Below are 21,916 nucleotides of genomic sequence, written 5' to 3' on the forward strand. Positions count from 1 at the left end.
AGGCTGCCTCAGCATGCGGAGCTCCCCAGCTAAGCAAGGCCAGACTGCTCAGGGAGTTGAGCTGTGTTCGTTCCCTGGGGCTGCTGTAACAGTACCACAAATTTGGTGCCTCAAAGCAGCAGGGAGCTAACCTGTCACAGTTCTGGGACCCAAAAGTCCAAAATCAAGGTGTTGGCAGGCAGGACTGGTTGCTTCTGGAGGCTGAGGGAGAATCTGTCCCAGGCCTCTCTCCCAGCTTCTGGTGGTGCCAGCAATCCTTGGTGTTCCTGGGCTTGTAGACACGTGTCTCCCATCTCTGCCCCCATCTTCACATAGCTTCCCTTCCCCTCCCCTCGAGTGTCTCTGTTCTCCTTTCCTCTCTTATAAGATTTAGGGCCCATTGTAATCAAGGGTAATCTCATTTTAGGATCCTTACCTGATCTCTACAAAAACCCTTATTCCAATAAGGTCACCTTCACAGCCACCAGGAGCTACAACTTGGACATACCGTTTGGGGGACACAGTTCAACTCATTTTGCCATCTGAACCAGAAGGCAGGGTGCTGCCCCAGGGATGACTGGGGCTGCATGAGGGAGGAGATTTGGGGATAGTGCTGTCCCTCGTGGGTGGCGTCTGCAGGAACTGCTTCAGCGAGATTGTCACACAGCCCAGATCTCTCTGCTTGGTTCTTAACCACCTCCCTCCACCCACATAGCATGCACCTGATACAAAGAACCATCTGGAAGCAGCCGTTCCTCCAGTCGTCTCCCCACACAACAGACCCTGAGGCTTTGAGCACCCCTGGGGCTGAGGGGAGATGCGGTGCTCTGTCAGTGTTGCCCCACAGCCTGCCCCTCTGTCCACAGCCAAGGACCAGTTTTCTGTAGAGATTAACCTTCAGTTCCTGGGAGTGCAGTTTTTAAATATGCCCAGGCTTTGTAGTATGAAAAGTTTTGTCTGGATTTTCTTTTTACAAACACAAGAATAATTCTTTCAATTTCTGAGAATAAAGATGGGCTTCCAGAAACTTCCTTTCCCCATGTTCAATGCAGTGTGGCTCTGACTAACCCAGGTGCAGGCTGCAGACATGTTCTGAGTGGCTGCTCCGGGAGGGCTTGGACAGCTACGTGGGCCCCAGGTCACTGGCCCCCAAGCTCTCTCCAGTATATTGAAAAAACATTATTAACAACCCAAGCAAGTAGACCCTAAAGAGAGGACATGTGCCTCTGGACTCAGGTGCGACTTTCTCTCTCTCCTCCCTGGGCAAAGCCTCCTTTCAGCTCACTGTCTTTTCTTGTCTGTTCACAGGATTCCTCTGCCGGATCCGACCCAGCAGCTGAACAGCAGGGCGTGGCTCCCAAGGTCCAGCTGCCTCTCAACGTGTGAGCCGCTGTTTATGTTTTGGGGCCCCACACCTTCAGCATCTCCCTCCCACCCCTGCTGGCATGGAAATGTGGAGTTTCCATGGGGGGTCTCATTTATTACCAGTTGGTCAGTTTAGTTATGTGCATCTAATAATACTGCTGACAGGAAAGTGCAGAAAAATCTAGCAGGTTTTTAAATGTTTTTATCCCCAGGACACTTATTATAAGCAGGGGACATAATCAAAATATTTGATGACACAGGCATTGCCAACCATAGCACAGAGAACACCTCATGGGCCCCTGATAAAGTCTGGGCTGCAGGCCCTGGAGCTGGGAGGATGCTGGAGCCGTGGGTGGTCTTGAATCTTCGTGGCGGCTAGTTACCAGCTGCTCAGAGTAGCTCAGCATCTAAACATCTGTAATGGCCATACTCATGCACAGCAGCTGTGTCACAGCCAAATGCACCCCGATGAGTCATTGCTGGAAGTGACATGCGCATCTTGCTTAGAACCTGCTCTTGTTAAATTACAGTTCTTAAAAGACGCGTGCAGTTTAAAATCTCCCACTTAAATAGCATCCTGAACAATTAGAATGCCTTCTACTCTTGTTTGGCAGTGAGTCAGGTACTTAAATGAACGTTTCAAGGTGGAAAGTAAAGTGGGGAGGGGGGAGGTTGCACAGGCACTATGCAGGTCAGAGGGACACTTAGAATTTGTGCTGCTGCAGAAAAGAATGCATTGCAAGCAAGCTGCCTTTTGAAAAAGCAACTTGGCAAGCTCCAGAGGTTTCCCAGAAGTAGCTTGAATAGCCCGGTACATGCCTCCCTGCCTCTCTAAGCCTAGTGGAGATGTTTGCCGCTGTCTGGTGGCAGGTAGGAAATCATGAACATCCTCCCTTTTTTTGCCCACAGTGCTGAGATTAGGTTATTACCACATCCAGCTAACGGAAGGAAATCGAGGCTTACCTCTATTTAACCTAGCTTCCTGAGGGGAGCATGGATTAGTACACACCTTCTAGACGTCTTTAGGCTGAAATTCAGGTTTTCCCTGATGCTGGACAGAAGGCGCTGCCTCCCGCCTGGGCCTCCTGGATAAGCTCCAGCGGTTCCCTCAGCTGGGGCGAGGGGGAGCGTGGGGAGGGATGGCGCTGGTGGTGGTCCTGCTCTTCTAGCACTGGGCTTCCTTTCCCTGAGGAAATAGATGTTCACCCACAGGAGACCCTTGGGTCCTAGTGGACTTCCCCAAATGAGAGGTATTAACCATGAGCTCGTCAAGCACAAGGCCCAGGTGTTTCATTTTTGGGTCCCAGAATGAATGCCAAGCACACAGGTTCTCAAGGGATGTTTACTTGTTCAGTGAGTCATAGCCTTACCTCTCCTGGGGGCAGAGGACTCCTGGTGTTGGCCCGAAGTCCCCAGCTCTTATGCATCAAATCAGCCACCTGAGAAGGCTGCTGTCTCTGAAACCCAAAAGGTAGTACAGTTCCAAGAACATCACTCCCAGGAGATGTGAATACATTCTGGAGTCTCGACCACGCACAGACCTCCTATATCACTTGGGCTTTTTAATTTGGTGCAGAGTGTGGAGAGACCTCTCCTCCCACCCCACCCCACCCCACTTTGCCATTAGGGTCCCCATCCCCTCTGCTCTCCCCTCTGTCTCACTGCCAGAGCATGGCTCTCCGTATTTGGGTGGAGGCTTTCATTTGGGTAATCGAAGCGAGACTTCTGTGTCAAATAATGTCCTGGGAACGATACTAAGCATTTTGGCAAGACTGTGTCCACCAGTCACAGTGGTCAGCTGAGTAGCCGACAGATCATGGCCACGTGCCTGTGATTGGCCATTGTAAATTCAATGTGTGCTTTGCATGGCTGCTTGTACCGAGTACTAAGCACCATGGTGAGTAATATCGCATACATTAAAGCACTATGCACAATCCATTTTGAGGACATGACCTTTGAAATCACGGTTTCATTTTATTGCTAGAGAGAAAAAGGTCCAGTTGACCTCATTAGTTTATCAGATTAGCCTGCCCACTCATCTGTCCTTTTTAGCTCTAAGAAGTTAGTGGCCCCATGCATGCTGGTGACAGGCATGTAGGGTGGGAGTGTGGTTGCTCTTTGTCTGGCTGTTCTTCCCAAAACAGGAGCCATAGTCACGTTCAAGGTGGTCTGAGACTGTGCTTGAGAGGGCCACCCGCACAGACAAGTACAGCAGCGAGCTGCCATGAGCCGGGGAGCCTGAGGCTCCCATGCTGACCAGGCTGGCGGCAGGTTGGGGAGGGAGTGACTCCAGGAGGCTGTTCTCGGGCATCCTTGTTTCTGCATGGGTTTGCCTTCTGCAGGCCAAGTCCTGTGCTTTGAAATGTGAGCCCATATGATTGAAAGGCCTGATCGCTCGGGTCAGCCATTGATCGAAGGGCGTTCTTACCCCCTTCTTCTAGCATGTAAAATTTCCATGGGCACTGCCTTCCTAAGGCTTTGGTTGTCCTGAAACACAAGAGGGGGTCTCAGTGTGCTCACCCAGCGCAGGAAGCGGCTGCTCACCTTTCCAGCTGTTGATGCACTTAGACCTGCAGGAGCCGACACCACCACAGTCCAATTGCTGGCCCAGGCAGAACTGTCTGGTCCTGGCGGCCACACTTTGGGGCAGAGACAGCCTGTCTGGATGGGTTAGTAGAGAACACTTGTGACTAGGTTACCGCTTGGGCTGAGAGTGAATTCTCACCTCCACTTCTTCGTGGGTTTCTCAGAGCCAAGTGAGGGGAGTGAAGGACCTGTGGGGACAGGAAGAGGGCCAGGAGGTTGCCAAGCCACCTTCTAATGCCTACACGTCCCCCATATCCTGTGATGTTGGGAAAGGGACAGGTGACTTGACCATGTCTCACACCGGAAAGGGTCTCTTCTACCACAAACCCGGGGGCCAGGTCTGCAATGGACTCGATCAACATGAGCTCAGTACTCTAGGACCCAGTAACATTCAGTGTCTGCTGAGACCCAGGCAAGGACCAGGGAGGTGAGCCCACAGCCCAGCCTTCTCTGCCAGCGCCTGGCCTGTGGTAAGCGCCTCCAGAGTCACGGTACCTGCCCTCCTGCACCGTTATGCTGATCATCAGGGAGAGCAGAACAAGGCCCCGCTGGGAGGCAGTGGAGAATGCACGTGGGAAGAGCAGAGAAATCACCCTGAGCAGAGTGGAGAGCCTGGCGGGCAGAGCTCGGACATTTGTAATGGTGCCAGCAGGGCTGACAGCAGTGGCCAGAAAGCCAGCCTCGAGCCCTGCAGGTGGTGGCGGGTCCTCGGCAGCACCAGTATTGTCCCAATCGTGTCTCCTGGAAGTAGACCTGAGGCTGCATGCATGGAGGGCTGCCGAGTGTGGGGGCTGCCGTGGATGGAGGGTCACCACAGGAGGAGTGGAGGGCTGCCATCAGAGTCAGGCCTGTGAAGGAGCGAGGCACTGAGCTGTGGTTGATGGAAGCCCAGCTGGGCCTCAGGGACTCTGGAGCCCAGATGGCACTCAGCTTCCCCAACTGAAGAGAGCCCTGTGGGCTTCAGGCAGCCCTTAGGAGGGGCAAAGCCTGGTGAATCTGCGCCCTGCAGGAGCTTCCTATCCAGGATCACTGCAACCATCATCAGCCCCAGCCCACTCTGGGGGACAGAGCTATGGACCTGGGTCAGGCACCACCAGACGCCACATAGAGGTGTGTCTTAACTTCGGATGCAGCAGAAATCCCTGGAGAGCTGCGGAAACAGATCGCTGGGTTTTACCCCCCGTAGCCCTGGGAGAGGCCCCAGAATGTGCATCTCTTCCCAGGAGATGCTAATGTTCCTGGCCCAGGAGCATCTGTTGGGGGTCATTGCACTATAGCCTCCCACAGGCAAGTTTCCCAGGAGCTGGCTCACAGCCACACCTCCCCAGCTCCTTCCTTCCCTGGGCTCCCAGCATGTGTTCCTCCTGGGAGAGCCTTGTCTGAACTAGGGCTGGCTGCATGTGGGTTCCTGGGAAATCAGGACCTACAGAAAAATTGGGGGCACTGGCGCAGTGGCTCAAGTGGTTGGAGTGTCGTCCCATACACCAAAAGGTTGCGGGTTCGATTCCCAGTCAGGGCACATACCTGGATTGTGGGTTCAGTCCCCGGTCAGGGCACGTACAGGAGGCAACCGATCACTATTTCTCTCAGATTGATGTTTCTCTCTCTCCCTTCCTCTCTCTCTAAAAAAAAAAAAAATCAGTAAAAACGTATCCTTAGGTGAGGGTAAAAAAAAAGATTGGGTGAGGGGTGCGCCACTCCATGACCACGCAACAGTTCCCTAAGCGCCCCTCTGTTCTCTCCCTGGGTGTCTGCCCTCAGTCCCGTCTCAGCACCTCGTCACTCACAGCTCCCCCAGCTCAGCTGCTTCCTCCTTCTGAGGACTTACCTGGCCGGCCGGTCATGGCCAGCACCCTCCCTCCCAGGCCCTGGGCACCCTGCGTAGACCCTGACAGGACGCCCGTGCTGTCTGCCTTCCCTCCCCGAGCAGGCGCTTCTGGAGGCTCCCCGGGGCTGCACCTGGCTGTCATTGGGTGGACATCTATTGAACTGAACAATCATGAGTGGGCACGTCTTGCTAATTTGAGCTGTGTGGCCCTGGCAACCAGAGGAACAGGAGTAGAATTCGCAGGAGTAATAGAAAATGGTCCTTCGCCAGAAACACAAGCGAGCCATCAAATAGAGGAGAGAGGGTGGAATTAACAAGGGCACTAAAGCACTTTCACTCTCTCCTTGATTAAAGTGGAAGGGAAATCTGTAGACAGTTAACAGCAGCAAATGAAGCTCTTGCTATAGAAATGAGCAGTGACACGGTACGTGACTGCAGTGCTCGGAGACATCCGACAGGCTGCTTGTAACAGATAATACAAGATGCCCAGCCCAGTGGTCACACCTGCTGGGCATGTCCGTGTGCCCACGTCTGACCAAAGGCCAAGGGCAGTGGGGTGGGGGCCTGGTTGTTCCGCTCCTGACTCACCGCAGGGCTGCTGCTGCCTGGAGGAGGAGGGGCACCTTTTGCTAACTGGCACGAATGCCCCTATAGGCTATAGGGCAGTGGGAAAGAAGGCTGTCTGACCAGATTTTCCTACTGTTGCCCTAAATGAAGGATTTTTAATACCAATCTTTGTGTGTGAATCCGCAGAGGTGAATTCTGGGCCTGGAGGGGCAGCCTCTGTCTAGTCTACGTGTCCTGGAGGCCTGCGGAGCTGCCATGGCCTCTTGATGGAATAAAAAGTGGGAGTTGGAGCCCTGGGAACCAAGGGGATACAAACCTCTTGCAGCAGGCACTTCCTTATCCTCCCCATTTCACACCAGGCCCGGCTGTGGTCCTGCAGGCTCCGTGAGGACCAGCTCAGCTCTGAGCACCGTGGGTGCCATCCAGCTCCCATCATCCAGCTGCCAGAGGCTGGCAGCACACGCAGCTCTGCAAGGAGCAGCCAAGGGGACATGAGTAGGAAGGGAGTAAAGAGAAGGCACCCCTGTGACTGTCACTTGGAACCTAAACCAAGTGGCCCAGAGCACAAATCTGGCACCAGGAGAGCTGCAGGCATCAGGCGGAGAGTGGGCTGGTCCATCCTGCATTCCAATGTGGTCCAGGATGCTTTTTCTTGGGTCATTCTGAAAGGGAAGCAGAAGCCAATGACGTGTTTCTGCCCCAGGCCAGTGCCCGCCCCAGCACAGGACTGCAGATGCCACATGCAGAGAAGTGACCCGGCGGGTCCGTCTGTGCTGATTTCCCATCTGAGGCATCCGAAGGAAAAGTAAGAAGGGCAGAGACTTCAAGGTGAAGTCAGATTTATTTACATTTCAGTTCCCCAGCAACACACACCAGAGGCTGAACTTGAAATAGTGAGACCAGAAGAGGGATTACTCATCCACAGAACAAATTTAAAATAAAGATGAGAAGAGCAGTCATGTCAGTGCCCAGTGCACCTGGAGGCAGCGTCGCACAGCAGTGGGCCATGTGGACGTCCACCTTCAGAACCAGTTTCTCCTGGGCCAACTGTAGCCTGGCTTCCAGCTTCTTCTGCAGCCCCTCCTAGTGCTCTGCCTGGTCCTGGGGCCACCAAACTCTGCCTGCCTCCAACTCGCTGTGTGAACATGGATTCTGAGTGATTTTGAGTCTCAGTTTCCTCAGCTGTGAAATGGGGGGATCGACCCAGCCTCAGAGCTCACGTGGGGTTTAGGTGGGACTGTGTGATAGGTTGGCACATGGAAAATGCGAGTTTTCTGCCCTTCCGCCCTTGTCCTGCCTCAGCCCTTGGCCCATGGCTCCTGTGATGGGGGTAGAGCTCTGCATGACTATTGCCAGGGCCCTCAGGTAGCAGTTGCTTATAGGAAAGGTGAAGTCAGAGCTTTTGATCTGATGACTTTTAGACCTGTGTTGTGAGGGGTGTGTTGTCCCTCAGGAGCAATGGCATCCTTAGAAATGACACCTCTCTGCACTGCTCCTTGTTAAGCGCCAGAGGGTGTCTATGTGACTGGACATCTCATAATCAGAATAGCTGGCCCTGCGAGAGAATTGGCACCTTCTCCTTGTTAAAGATTCCGGTTTCCATGTGAATAGGCACAATGCAGCATGAAACCCAAGCCTGCCTCTGCAAACTAGCTGGGGACAGGGCGTCCATCTCAGCAGACCGTGTGTAGAAAACTCCCCTTTATGCTGAGAAGTGAATGCAAAGTCTTTGTCCCATTAAATCACATGGGAACCCTAAAATGTTGAATAAAAGACAATCAGCTTATTCTGAAAACACAGTTAATGTCCAGTGGTTTGATGGTCACTCCCCCAGGATCACAACATGGCTGTCCAGTGACTCGAGTGACTCCCGAGTATTTACCACAACTGCTAGTGCTGCCCGTTTCCTAAGCCTGGACTGTGGATTCCCTGCTGTGGAGGCTGGATGCTAACGGACACTGAGCCCAATGTGGGCAGGTGCAGTGCCTGGGCCTCGGGCTGCTGAGCCAGCATGGACTGTGTACACTTGTCACCAGGGGCCTGTCCTCTCTAGCAGGGATAGCTCCTGATTCCATAGTGTCACACTCCACTAGCAGGTGGACAGTGCAGGTGGCCCACTGCAGTCCCCCAGCTTCCAGAGCCTGGGAGGGTAGGTGGGGGGCCAGGAAGGAGGCCCCAGTCACAGAGACCCTTTCTGTAGGCTCCCGGTGCCCTGGCCAGAGAGCCTTAATACCTCCTGGGCTGATTGGGTACCTCTGCTGAAAAAGCTTTTGCTGCTCAGGTTTCTCCCCACTCTCACTCCCCTCCCTCCCTTCAGGGGCCTAAGTTCTGCCCTGTCTTCCCCCACCTGCCGCCTTCGCCGCTTCCTTCCCTCTGCCTGAGCCTTCCCGGCCAGCTCGGCTCCCTCCTGGACAGATGCCTGTTTCTCCTGCCCTCCTGTCCCTCCTTTCATCCTCTGCTCCCCCGCTCCATCTCCTCTCCTTCCTTTATGGAGATGGGCAGCCTGCAGCCCCTCTGCATTGTCTTTTATGGTTCCATGAGCTGACCCTGTGGCTCCCTTCTCACACTTCCCTTTGGAGGAGAGCCCCGCCTTGTTTGCTCTGTGCTCATTTTCACATTCAAGGTCGGCCGGCGGCCCGTGGGGCAGTACGAAGCAGTTCCCAGTACGTGCGCACATGCGTGTGCACAGGCACATGTGTGTGCACAGGCACACACGCACACACACGTGCACACGCACATGCACACATTTTTTTCAGCAACCATAATCTTAGTCTCAAAACCGGAACCCCTATTTTATTTGTCTTTCAATAATCTTTATTGAGAACCAGCTACAAGCCACATGCTATTCTAGATAGTGGGGATAGAGCAGTGAACAAAACATAAAAACCTGCACCTTGTGGGTCACAATGTAGTGGGGGGTGCAGGGCAGGCAGGGGTGAGAGCTGAGAGGTCCAGCTCGAGGGGCAAGGAACTGCAAAGGTCTTGAGGCGGGAACATGGTTAGTGTGTCCAGGGAACACCTTGCAGCGGAGCCTCCCTGAGCCAAGGTTTGCTGGGGCCCCTCAGCTAGAGACCTATACACGTGGCCCCTTTCTGGGCTAGACTTGGTTTCCCTCCAGATTGTCACTCAGCTCTCCTCAGGACGTGGATGTGGCCACAGATTAGCAAGTGGCTGCCTCCTGCCCAAATCCTCACTGAGGATCGAATGCCTGGTCACTGGTGCTTAAAATCCTCAGGTCCCACAGGAACGTGGTGAGAGGGGGAGGAGCAGGGAGTTTAAACCCAGCCCAGCACCCGTCGGAGGAGGCTGGCCCTTCTCGAACCTCCGCGTGTGGAAGGGGCCGCTGGGGAGGCGTCTTCAATTCGGCAGAGCCCCCCTGCAGAGGGGGCCCTGCTCTGTGACCTGAGGGACAGCTCAGGCCATCGGCCAGGGAGGGTGTGCGGGAGCCCGGGAGCCCACGGACTCAGGCTCGTTCCCTTGTGCCAGGGGCTGGAGGAGCGGGGCTGGCGGAGGAGGCCTCCGGGGCCACATGCCGCTGGGCTGCGTGCCCGCCAGGCTCTGCCAGGCTCTGCCGGGACCAGCAGGGAGCGGAAGGGAACCTTGGGCCCAGCCTGTTTAAGAGCCGGAGGAGGAGGGCCCTAGGGGGGCAAAGGCGGCACGTGGCTGCCGGTCCATGGCGAGGAAACGTGACTGTTTGGGGAGGACTGTGCTGTACACGTGCACACCCCAAGGAGGGTCACCCCAAGGAGGGTCACCCTGCCTGCGTTTTCACTAGCCACAGAATCAAAACGACTGTCCTCCACCGTGAAGAGACAAAATGAGCGCACTTAGCTAGGCCCCTGGCTTCGGCTTCGGTTACACCCCTTCAGAGCAGGCAGAGCCTCGAGCCGTTTTCATCAGTTTACAAGCCTCCCTCGGATCTGTCTCTCTGCCTCTGGTTTCCTGCTCCCCCTGCGGGAGCCTGAGCCGTGTGGGGGCCCCACCGCCTCCCACCTGAGGCAGCCCGAGGGGTAACAGGGCACCCCCGCCCGCCCTCGTCAGTGGGTGCAAATGCCGTTTCCTCGGGACTTTTCCGTTTGCACTGATCCCTCTGTCGCCATCCAAGAGCTCCCTGAAAGTCACCAGATGTGCAGACAGGGAGCTCACACCCGCATTCTCTCTGTCACCTGGGCATCCTGCGACCTGAAGTCCCTCTCTACGCCCGGGACAAGCTGGGCTCCTGCGCCGGCTCGCTTCATCCTCACTGCAGCCCGGAGTCCTTCCTAAGGGAAGGACAGCATTTGCCTTTTCAAACAGGAATCTGGACATGAGCCCTCTGTCGTCCCACAGATGCCCTTGAGGGAGGGGTGTGAGTAGTGGGAAACCTGTAAGCAGAGAAAATAAACAAGGTTTCATTAATCAAAGAGAGGTACTTGGGGGCTCTAAGATTAGGATGTTGGAAAGGCACGACAGATTTTATTTTCTTTTGTCTTATTTTACTTTATTTTAAAGCCAAGAAACTTCTACTCTCTGTAAGGATTTCCATTCTGTTCTAGCATGTTCCTCATGAGGCCTCCTTCTCGCCTGAACCCTACAGTCATGTCACATTTCTGTGCTCATCTACTAAGAAGGCCCCTGCCAGGGTCAGGGCTGCCTGGGGGGGCTCTGAGCCTCCTCAGTCCCGGAGACCTGCTGCTCCAGAGCCCACGGCCCTGGAAGGGTCAGCTAACCTCTTTGGTCTGTGACTGAACTGAAGCCCCTGTCAGCTTTCCTGCCTGAGTCTTGTGAGCAAATACAGTTGCCTGACACAGTTCTCACTATCAGCTCACAACTAGCCATTCTTCAAACCCCAAAGTAGCAAAGAACTTTGCTGTGCTTCCCAGTCCTCACAAGTACCCTAGGCTGAGGGCCTAGGGTCATTAGGTATTTTACAAGAGGGGTTTGCCATGGTTCATGGGCAACAAAGAGGCTCACCTTCTGGGCCCTCAGCTGGGCTTTTTACCACTAAGCTTATTCTTTCCCTGTCTTCAAATAAGCTTTCAAAGAAAGTTGAATTTAAATAATTAGTCCTGGTACAAATACTGGAAGGAAGAATGCAGCCAAGTCCCCTAACTAGACTGCCTGCTCTTTACTAGGGGCCTCGGAGGCCTCTCGCAGGTCACACCGATTGGCTCAGCCAGGGCCTTGGGAGACCAAATGAGGAAGACCCATCCCAACTTGTTAACTTGCCCTCGGTTTTCCCTAAAGGTTTCTCTTGCCCAGAGCATCCAGTTATAGACAGTGTAGAGAAACAAACCAAAAAAAATTGGCGAGGCCCAAAGACCCGGCCCCCAGACCTGTGTCTGACAAACCCAGGGCCTCACGCGGGTCACAGAGCCTCCCTGAGCTGTCATGTCAGAGAGGTGCTGCTGCGTGCACACTTGCTGGGTAAACGCAGGGCTGGGGCCTGACCTTGGGCTCTAGGGTCTCAGGGCACAGCTCTACCCCTTCCCTGCATGTGCCTCCCCAGACCTAGCAGTGCTGGGAACTCCCCCTCCCCCAGCCCCTCACTGATTTATTAGGAAGAGCAGGTCACATGCTGTGTGTGCCCGGCCCCCAGAGGCATCAGCTACTCTTTTTAGGTTGAGTTCACCCAAAGAAGAGCTCACACGTGCCCCGGGTGACACAGTGGCCCTATGCATGCCCTGCCTCCCTCTCCTGACTTTTGGCCCTGCTTCTCCTGCCTGCAGGTACCTGGCGCTCTACCCCTACAAGCCGCAGAAGAGTGACGAGCTGGAGCTGCGCAAGGGCGAGATGTACCGCGTCCTTGAGAAGTGTCAGGACGGCTGGTTCAAAGGCACATCCCTGAGGTCTGGGCTCTCTGGGGTGTTCCCAGGAAACTATGTGACGCCTGCTTCCAGGTGAGGTCATAGTCGCTGCCTGGGAGAGGAGGGAGGACGCCCCCACATTCCCCTGCAGCTGTTGTCACTGGCTGGAGGTCATGCTGTGTCTGGGCCACCCGAAAACACAATTTAGAAGGCAGCCAGACACCCCTGCCTGTGGGGTTTGGCCCTATGAGCTCAGTGTCCCCTTGAACAAGGGTTCTAGGTGGCAAGCTTGTCCCCTTGTGAATTAGGTTTGCTTGTCTGTCCCCGAGCAGACACTGGCTGCCCAGCGAGAGGATGGACCAGAATGAGCTGTCGTCAGGGCATTAGCACTAAGTGGGGACAAAAAGTCACCAAGGAAGGAGAGATCTCAAGGGTGTGGCTGTGGCTGTGTGGGGGTGGGGGTGTCTGTGCACAGTGCAAGTATGGTGGGCGCATATGTGATCACGTGGACCTGCTCCATGTAAAACAGTCACACACGCCTTTGGGCAAAGGAAATGATGCCCTCCCGAAAGTCAGCAACTGTGATTAAGTGGTAGCATCATAGATAAAAGTGTTTCTTCCTTGCGTTTTCCTGTGTTTTACAAAATTCCTGTTACATTATTTTTACAAAAGCAGAGCAATTTAAAAAAGTCACTAAAAGTGTTATCCAGAGTTGTCTGAGAATTTCCCATTGAGATGAGGGCCGCTGCTTGATCTTATTTCAGTCCATCTCACTCATGGGAACCCTTTATGGACACAGAGCTGTGTCAACATCCAGGGCACACAAATAACCGGGAGACATGGCCCTTGGGTTATGCTCTCTTTGAAACGACTGCTGTGAGAAAAATCAAACCGCTCACACCTCTCATTGGTGGCTAGACTGGTCCAGGCTTCTAAGCGCCTGAGGGCACTGGCGGACTAGAGGCAGGCTTGCACCTCACGCCCTCCCATGGCCTTTCTTGGGAAGGGCCCACTTTATTTAATTTTAAAAAGTTTCCTAGGGTAAAAGTGAGTTCAGAAGGTAGTCAATGTGATTAAAATGATGTCATGGTTTTGGCTGGCCAGCCAACACATTCCTGCTGGAAGCGAGTTTCAGGGCAGCTCTATGGGCTGATGAAGGAAGGTGCTGCCCTGGTCCCGGACCTCGGAGGCTTTCCTAGGGGCCTTTTCCACAGCTGTTCTGCAGAGCCTGACTCCATGCTGCGCAGGCTTTTCCATTTGAAGTCAGACCCAATGGTACCAAGTCACACAGAGAGGGGCCCCTCTGACCTGGTCCAGGAGCCACCGGCCCAGCAGTGCCTGTTCTCTCCCAGGCGTGGCTTCTGGTGTCTCATAACAGAGATCCCAAGAGGATGAAAGGGAGTTTACTGAGCTCCTGGACAAATGGAAGACATTCCAATCCCCTGAAACTAAACCCCTAGAAGCTTGCAAGACCCAACTGCCCTACCCTGCACCCCCACAGCCAGTGCAGACATGCACAGTGCACAAGGGTGGAGAGCCCCTCTTCCAAGTTGCTGTATTTCTGAAACACTCCACACTGGTTTCATTTGGAAACCCCGGGGTGAAAGAGCATCTGTTTTCTAGTATGAAGCTGCTCCCTGACATCTCTCAGGAAGACATGGTCTGTCGGTGCCCTTCCCAGAGGCTCGCAGAGCAAGGCATTGGCCATGTCCAGAGGGAGTGGGCCCTGCCACTGCTTCCCGCCACGTGCCAAATGTGTCCAAGCCTCGTGGGCTGTGACTGAGTCATCCGCTTTTTCTGGATGTGTTTAGGGACACAGCTGTTTGTTAGAATGAGTCAAAACAGTAGCTCTGGTACAAAACATTTTATTGATTGGAATCGTTCCTCTGTTTTAGGGTTCTTTTGCTGTTCCTTGAATATTTGCACTGAGAGGTAGCCCCACGAAGGTTTATGAAGGGTGCCCTCTCAGCTGGAGCTCTGGGCACGGTTTGCCTACAAGGGCTATCCTGGTGTTGTTTTAGGATTTGTCTCCTGGGCTGCATGGCCTTCATCCCAGAGCCAGTGTGGGAGAGCAGGCCTTTATCAGTGTCCCATGTGGTGTTGCCTGCACTGTCACCTGAATTCATTCTACTTTGTTTCCTCAGGGCGCCCTTAGGAGGGGCTGGGCCGCTCCGGAATAATGTGGTTGGAGGGTCTCCACTGGCAAAAGGAATGGCCACAACCATCCAGCCAGGCGGTGGAAGTCTGAGCAGCCCTGCCACTGCCATGAGACCAGCCCTTCCCCTCACCGTGCCCCAGGCCCAGCACCAGGCAGCCTCTCCCCCTGTGGGCAGTTGTCTGTGGCACTCAGCTCTGCCAGCAGCCAGCCAAGCCCGGAGCACTCTCCCCACAGGTATGTACCAGTCTTTCTGGGACCTCACTCTCCAGAAAATTTGACAAGGGGCTCGGGTCTCGGGGACACACATCATAGGAACATTTCGGCCCGGGTCTCGAGTAGTTCACAGCAGGAATGGGGTGCAGGCAGGTTGTATTGGTTTGTCATAATCACCAACCCCTGCTGATGTCCAGGAAATGTACAGACTCACCCTGTCCTGGCAGCTGAAATGGATGAGAGGATTTACCAATGTTAATGCATTTCACTGTGGCATTAATAAGATTCACAGTGCACTTTGGGATCCCCATGAGGCTGTGAGGTGGCTGTGGGTAGCCTCCCAGGCCTGCCATGTGCCAGGCACTGAAGGGTTTGCCATTGGGCAGCACCTCCCAGCAAAGAACTGGTTGAGACACAGACCAGAGTGTCCCTGCCTGAGATGCTCTGAAGCCAGAAGGAGGGATGGGCACCGACCCTTTACCCCCATGTCAGCGTTACCAGTAGACTGGCTGACAGTATACGAAAGCACTGGTTTGCTCCCGGGATGGTGTGAAGTGAAGAGAAAGGATGGGGCGGGTCTCATGGGCATAAAGAAGGTAAACACAGCTCGTTTGGAAACTTAGCTTCAAGCTAATGAAAACTGCCTGGGCTTGTCCCGCGACACTCCCAGGAGCCCACACCAGTCACCTGAAGCCACAGAGCCAGCAGCACTGTTGCCATGCAGTGAACAAAACCCGGGACAGAAGGACAGAACTCTGAATTTCACTTACATGACACAGAATTCCTTTCCCGCCCCAGCCTCACTCTCTCAGAAGTCATGCCTCTTCTCTAAGTAAGGCTTAAAAGACAGAAGAATGGGGACCCTGGAGTGTTCAAGTACACTGCCTTTAGAAGCTAGTGACCAGGAGACGAGCCATTACTGTTCCAGAAAGCAGCCACTCGGGGGCGAAGAGTCCAGATAATCCTTAGCGCAGCAGGGCCAGATTTCCTCCTGGGGCACAGCTGATGGGACAAAGGGTGGGAGGTAGATGTCATCTCGCCACCCCACCCCCGTTACTCTTTAGGAAGGTGATCTGCACATTCCCACGCTGATGCCAAGCTGGGTGGCAGGCGGCACCCCTGAACATGATATGAACCAGTTGGAGTCAGTGTGCCCACTAACAGCAGGCCGCATGCCTGCTCTCCGCTCCCACAGGCAACTGCCAGTGGGCAGCGCTGGCCGGGAGGCTCTGATTCGGGGCACCGTGATGGGGCAGGGAGAGTGGGAAAGGACCCTCCGAAGAGTCCATCCCCGAAGGAGCAGCAAAGTAGCACTCAGGTAGGGGAGCAGAGAAGGGTGCCCGCTGAAGCAGCGGGAAAGGAACAGTTAAATCGAAGTGGGAGAAGGCACGGTCTCACTCAGCCAGCAGCAAGAAGCTCATAGAGACAGAGCTGACGGAGGCCTGGGTGAGGGCGTGACTTGGGAGGCGGGCAGACTGGTTTGAATGCGGGGCTACAGTTACTGCTGGGGCCCCAGTGTCTTCCTCTGAAAGATGGACACTGTGCGGGCACCTACGTGGCACACACAGCATGTGTGCATACTCGGCAGCTATCTTAGTGTTCCACTGGAGAATAAGAATATTAGTGGAGTACTCAACGCATGAGAGTCAAAAGTGTAAACATGAAAGTTGCCACAGGACCTGGGGGCTGAATTCTCTCTTGGAGGCAGTGGGGACCCACCGTGGGATTTGAAGCAGAGGGCGGACACTTTAGCAGCTATCAGCAGGCACGGCAGGGAGAGGGGGTGGGGTGGGCAGCCTGCGGCCGGGAGCCAGGGGAAAGGTGTTGCTCTGCTGGCTGAGAGGTGACGAGGGCCTGGCCCAGTGAGTGGGGCCGCGGCACTGGGACAAGGTAATGAGTGATTTAGGAGGCAGAACATTATGACTTGGAGATGGTCCGAATGGAAGTGCTCAGGCGTGTGAGGAACCGGGCCCAGTTTCTAAGTTTCTGGAACCATTGGACTGGGAGTATGACAGTGGCATCCCCTGACTTAGAGGAGACAGAGGGTACTTGTTTATGAAGGGAGATGATGACATGTGGCTTTGAGGGGTGCGGGGGGCTGGTCACACTGTGGCCTTCTGGCTGATTTGGAGCCGCCCCCAAGAGAGGTTCCCATCCGTGTATGAGTCCTGCCTGCACAGTAGGAGGCAGACCCTGCTCCCCCAGCCTGCCCTTCAGGTCAGGTGCAGACACCACCTGAACTTGGCACGGGTCCTCCACTCAGATGGCAAAAACGAGAGGCCACCTGGATCCCTTTGGGGGGATGCTGCTGGTGGTAAAACCATCCCTGGCTTTTGAGGGGCAGCAGGTGGAGCTGTGGTGTGCAGTGCCCGGTCACCACTGGGTGTGGGTGGACTTTGGAAAGGCCGTGTCTGGAATGCTGGGTGGGATCTGGCCCAGGGAAGCCTCATGGACGGACTTGGCACTTCCCTGGCCAGAGAGCCTCCAAGGCTGACCCTGCTGTCCCAGAGACTCTGTAAGTGCCTAGTAGTCTTTCACATGTAATTTTTTTTCTTAAATTAGCCAAGAGTGAGTTCTGTGTTTTGGCAGCTTTGGCCTCTGGGGGCCTGGAAAGAACTAGCAGCCATATCATCTGATGCCAGCCCTCTTAGCCCCAACCGTCACCTTCTGATTAGCTGGGCTTCTAACGTGGCTTCAGTTCAGCGGATGCTGTTTAGTGGGAGCCTCCAGCTGAGGACACAGCCCTTCTAGTAGCCGGGTGATCAAGTGAACCCACAGGGGAGCTTCCTGACTGGGGCTCTACACCAAATCCTGATCTCCTTGGCCCTTGGAGTACCTGGGCAGGATTCAGGGCACCTAAAGTCTCAGACCAGGTCCCTGCTGGTTATAAACATACTGTCCATTCACCCTGCATGCCATGCAAATGTCCCTCTGTGCGCCACCACAGCCCTGCCGCTCCCTGCGAGCGCACGTCCCAGCACGGCAGCCCGGCTTATCCACACAAAATGCCAGTGTAGCAGCCTTTCCGTGCCATGTTTGCTAACTACTCTCCAATTCAGAGCAGAAAATGAGACCTGCCAGTCATTTCTCCCTCTGCTAAATAACAAGCGGAGCCCAAAGAAGCTGGCGTGGCGAGGGGCAGTACAACACCGTGTCTCAGTCATTGATCGCCATAGTGACTACCACGATGGGACAGGCATTCTCTTCCCTCGGTTTGATTGTACACACGGAGGAGTGACGCACAGGGTGGTTAAAATGGCTTCCCCAGTGCATTCCAAACCGAATACTTGTCCCCATATTATTGCTGTCACCTCCAGGTTAAAGAATGGCTCCTACCACATCCTATCGTAAATTAAATGCCACTGAGTTCCCACAGCACTTTCCACTTTGACAGTACAAGTAATGGGTTGTTTGGGGCTGTAATTGCCCATTGCAGCCGCTCCCAACCCAGGCGGTGAGAGGCATGTCATTAATGCTCTCATCTGGAGCCAGTGTCGGGCAGTTTGACAAAAGTTTAATTGCATTAGCCATAGCATCCAATATGATTTGTTCTACATAATTAATGCCACTCCTTGTTTTAAAGGCAGCCCCCCCGCCCCCCGTAAAGTACAGTGTCCACACAGCCTCATATCAGTGCTCAGCAGGGGCAAGAGCCCAGTACAGCCGTGTATTCATCAGCAGAAAGCACTGAAAGAAAGCTTTGTGCACACAAGGCGCTCTGCTAGGGCCTGGAAATGCAGGGAATATTCAGGTAGACCCCATTTCTACCCCCAATTAGAGAGAAGGGCAAGGAAACAAGCTCTTTCAGTAGATTTTGAGAAACACTGACAGAGGGAAACGTAGGGTATTCAGAAAGCATGGAGGAGAGAGAATGTACTCAGATTGGGAGGCAAGTAGGAGAGGGGTGGGAGAGGTTTATGGAAAGTTTTCAAGAGGAAGTGATACTGCTTTGAGTTAAAGCAGAGAGAGAGAGTTCTGGCCAAAGGACTAACAAGGGCACAGTCATGGCAGAGTCCCTATTGCGGGTAACCTCATTTAGTTTGATGTGCCTGAAACAAAAAGCATGGAAGGAGAATGATAGTAAATTTCTCTGTTGAGGCACAATTTACTTTTAGATCCTAAAGATGAGTAGAACTTAGCATGCAATGGTGGGTGAGGTGAGAGAGGCTAGTGCAGGACTGGAGCCTTTGAGAACTAAAACCAGGTCAGTGGGGAGGAACAGGGGAAGCAAGAGGATGAGTGCCCTGTGGTGACGCTGAGCGGGTGTGCAGGGCAGACCATGCAGGTTCTTCTAGGTGACGTCTAGGTGAATTTCAATTTCTATCCTAAGGGCAAAGGAGCATCTTAGAGGGTTTTAAATAATAGATATAATCATATTTCTGTATCTGAAGGATAAAGCTAGACTTTTTTCAATTTTATTTTATTTATTTATTTATTTATTTATTTATTTATTTATTTATTAAAGAGTTGAAATACAGTATATTTTTTCAAGAGTACAACATAGTTATTCGACATTTATATATCATACAGAGGAGCAGGAAAATATGATTGTCAGCAAAGAGATAAATCAATCAATCTAAACTGACCCAGAACCAATGTACATGTTAGAATTAGCAAAGACATTTAAGACAGATGTTATAATTACATTCCATATGCTTAGAAAGTTGAGACTTAGGAGGTATTTATAAGACCCAATCAAACTTTTAGAAATGAAAACTATAGTATGTGAGGTCAAGAATATACTTGATGGAATTAATGAGAAATTAAACACTGCTGAAGAAAATATTACTGAACTTGAAGGTATAGCAATAAAAATTATGAAAAATGAAACAGAGATAAAAGAGAATTTTAAAAAATTAAAACAGCATCAGTGAGCAATGGGACAACAAGTAGCTTAATATACATGTGATTGGAGTCCCCAAATTAGAGGAGAAAAAAGTGAGACAGAAAAATTATTTGAAAAAGTAATAACCCAAATTGTTCTAAACATGATGAAAACTAAAGACTCATAGATTAATGATAGCTGGTGAACCCCAAGCATAAGAAACATAGAAAACTACACCAACACAAAATCTAATATTGTTAAGCTGTTTATTCTCCCAAAATTGACCTATAGATTCAATGGAGTCCCAGTTAAGACCCCACCCAACTTGTGAATAGAAATTGACAGTCTGGATCTCAAATTCATATAAGCATGCAAAGGACCTAGAATAGTCAAACACTATTGAAAAGAGCAACAAACTTTGAAGGCTAACACTGATTTCAAGACTTATAAAGACTATTATAATAGACTTTCAAGACTATTATAAAACTACAGTAATCAAGTCAGTGTGATACTGTTGTAAAGACAAACAACTAGATCAACTGATACTTTTTTTGAGATCAGGTAGCGGGGGATTCATTTTAACAGGGTGCTGTGTTTGGAGGGACCTGCCTTTTCAAACGATAGATTTCTACAGATATTTTCCTTTCGAGACCTAGCATCTTTAGGCAAGGGGAGGTTCCTGGCTGTGAGGCTCCTGTTGTGAATGGGGAAACTGAGGCTGCAGTGCGCAAGTGGAAAAGAGGGAGGCATGCTCCCTGGGCTGCGGGGGTGGAGAGGGACATACAAGCCGCTTTGTCCTGCGATGGGCACAGTTCAGCCAGGCCAAGTACCAAGTGTCAGGAACACAGCACTGGCACTGCAGTCCAGGGAGCTGCTGGCAGGACGCCTCGCATGCAGGCTCCTTCAGGACTCTCCTTCAGACTTCGCTTTATGGACACTCTAACAGGGTGTGTGCATTCGCCCATCGCAGCAGAGAAGGCTGATCAAAGACTCAGTAGGAAACTGGTGGTGAGGCAGGAAGTGGTGTCCCAGTCCTGAAGGCCCGCAGTCTGCGTGCATTCTTGGGGTGCTGGGCCTTGGGCTCTCCCTGTGATGTGTGCCAGGTGTACAGAGACTGGGTGGACTGTCCCATTGCAATTGCATGATTGCATGGCAGGTTGCAAACTAACCTTTCAACCCACTGTGTCTCCCACCCTGTGCTCCAGCTGCCCACTCCGCTGCTCAGGCTCAGGATCGACCAACCGCCGCGGTGTCACCCCTGCGTACCCAGAACTCCCCATCCCGCCTGCCCACCACCAGCCTCAGGCCCCACTCCATGGTGTCCCCGCAGCACCTCCACCAGCCCCCAATGCAGACCGTCCCTGGGGCCCAGTGCCCCCGGCCAGCCATCCCACTCACGTCAGCAGCATCGGCCATCACGCCTCCCAACGTCACTGCCGCCAACCTCAACGGGGAGGCCGGAGTGGGGCCTGGCAGTGGCCTGTCTACGTCCAGCCCCACCAACATGGGATGCAAACTAGACGAGAAGAAAACTGAAAAGGTAAGTGGCCCATCCTGGGTGAGCCTGAACCCGAACCCTGGCCCTGGCCTAGCTGGTTATTGTAGCTCTTTGGCATCAAACACCAGATGTTTTGTCAATTAAGGCTTGAAGGTGGGCACCAGGCTCATGACAGACAAGGAGGCCAGCCCAGCACAGCAGCCCCTTGCTGTCTCTTCTCTCTCTCTTCAGTTAACTGTTCCCCATGCAGCGACTCTCCCGCTGGGCCTGACTTCTGTGACGCTCTCCTGCTGTTTACGTGCCCACAAGGCACTTGCCCTTTCTTGTGACCTTGGAGGCAGCATCTTTCCAACCATGTGTTTGAAAATGACTCATTCATGGGCCACAAGACCAATGTAGTATACGTGAACTAACATTTTTATTCAGATGGAACAGGACACATAGGGTGAAATAGACTAGATGAGCCTGTGTGGCACACAGTGGGGCAGGTGGTTGTAACTCCTGTTGTTGAGTGTGCTGAGTCCTGCTATAAACTCATTTCAAAACAGCCTCGGAGCCCTGAGGGTGCTTTGCTCATAGGAAGCATCTAGTGATATTTGTAGACTAAAGAGAGTTGGAAAAACTGCCAATGAGCTGTCACTGACATGGCCAATGAGAATGTCTTTATAGGTCCTGCTTAGGGAGGAGATAGTTTCAGTTTCATAAAATAATAGAATGTTGGCACTGGAAAGAGCCACTGAAGATCTGTTCATTAAACTCCTCATTTTCAGTGATGCTCCTGAGGCTCAGAAATGTTGAGAGACTTGTCTGGGGTCACACAGCATTGGCAGTGGAACCAGCATAAGAACCCCCGTTTCCCAGCTCCTAAGTCAGTGCTGTCCGGGCTTCGTTCAGTGTGCTGACTGTGGCAGCCTCTCCAGCGTACCTGAGCCTGTGACCTCAGCATGTGTGCTTGGCTTGTTCAGGAGTTCTGGCAGGAGGCAGTGCACTCAGTTCTGGAAAGGGGAGCGTGTGCCTGAGTGTCTGTCTGCCTTCTGGTCTTACCTTGGACTCCACTGCAAGTGGAGCCCCTGTGACCGTGAACCTCTTGACCACATCCAGGTGAATGGCA

General features: G+C 53.0%; 1 protein-coding gene across 1 annotated transcript in view; it reads left to right on the forward strand.

Annotated features, from left to right (window-relative positions):
* The window catches only part of SH3RF3 (SH3 domain containing ring finger 3), a 287,998-nt gene that overhangs the window by 242,148 nt on the left and 23,934 nt on the right, over positions 1–21,916 (forward strand). The window contains exons 5-8 of the mRNA XM_016201846.2: positions 1,288–1,361; positions 12,034–12,204; positions 14,256–14,503; positions 20,513–20,847. Coding sequence (XP_016057332.2) covers positions 1,288–1,361; positions 12,034–12,204; positions 14,256–14,503; positions 20,513–20,847 — 828 coding nt within the window. The remainder of the gene's footprint in view (positions 1–1,287; positions 1,362–12,033; positions 12,205–14,255; positions 14,504–20,512; positions 20,848–21,916) is intronic.

The sequence above is a fragment of the Miniopterus natalensis genome, chromosome 9 (assembly GCF_054644295.1).
Source record: "Miniopterus natalensis isolate mMinNat1 chromosome 9, mMinNat1.hap1, whole genome shotgun sequence".
NCBI lineage: Eukaryota > Metazoa > Chordata > Mammalia > Chiroptera > Miniopteridae > Miniopterus > Miniopterus natalensis.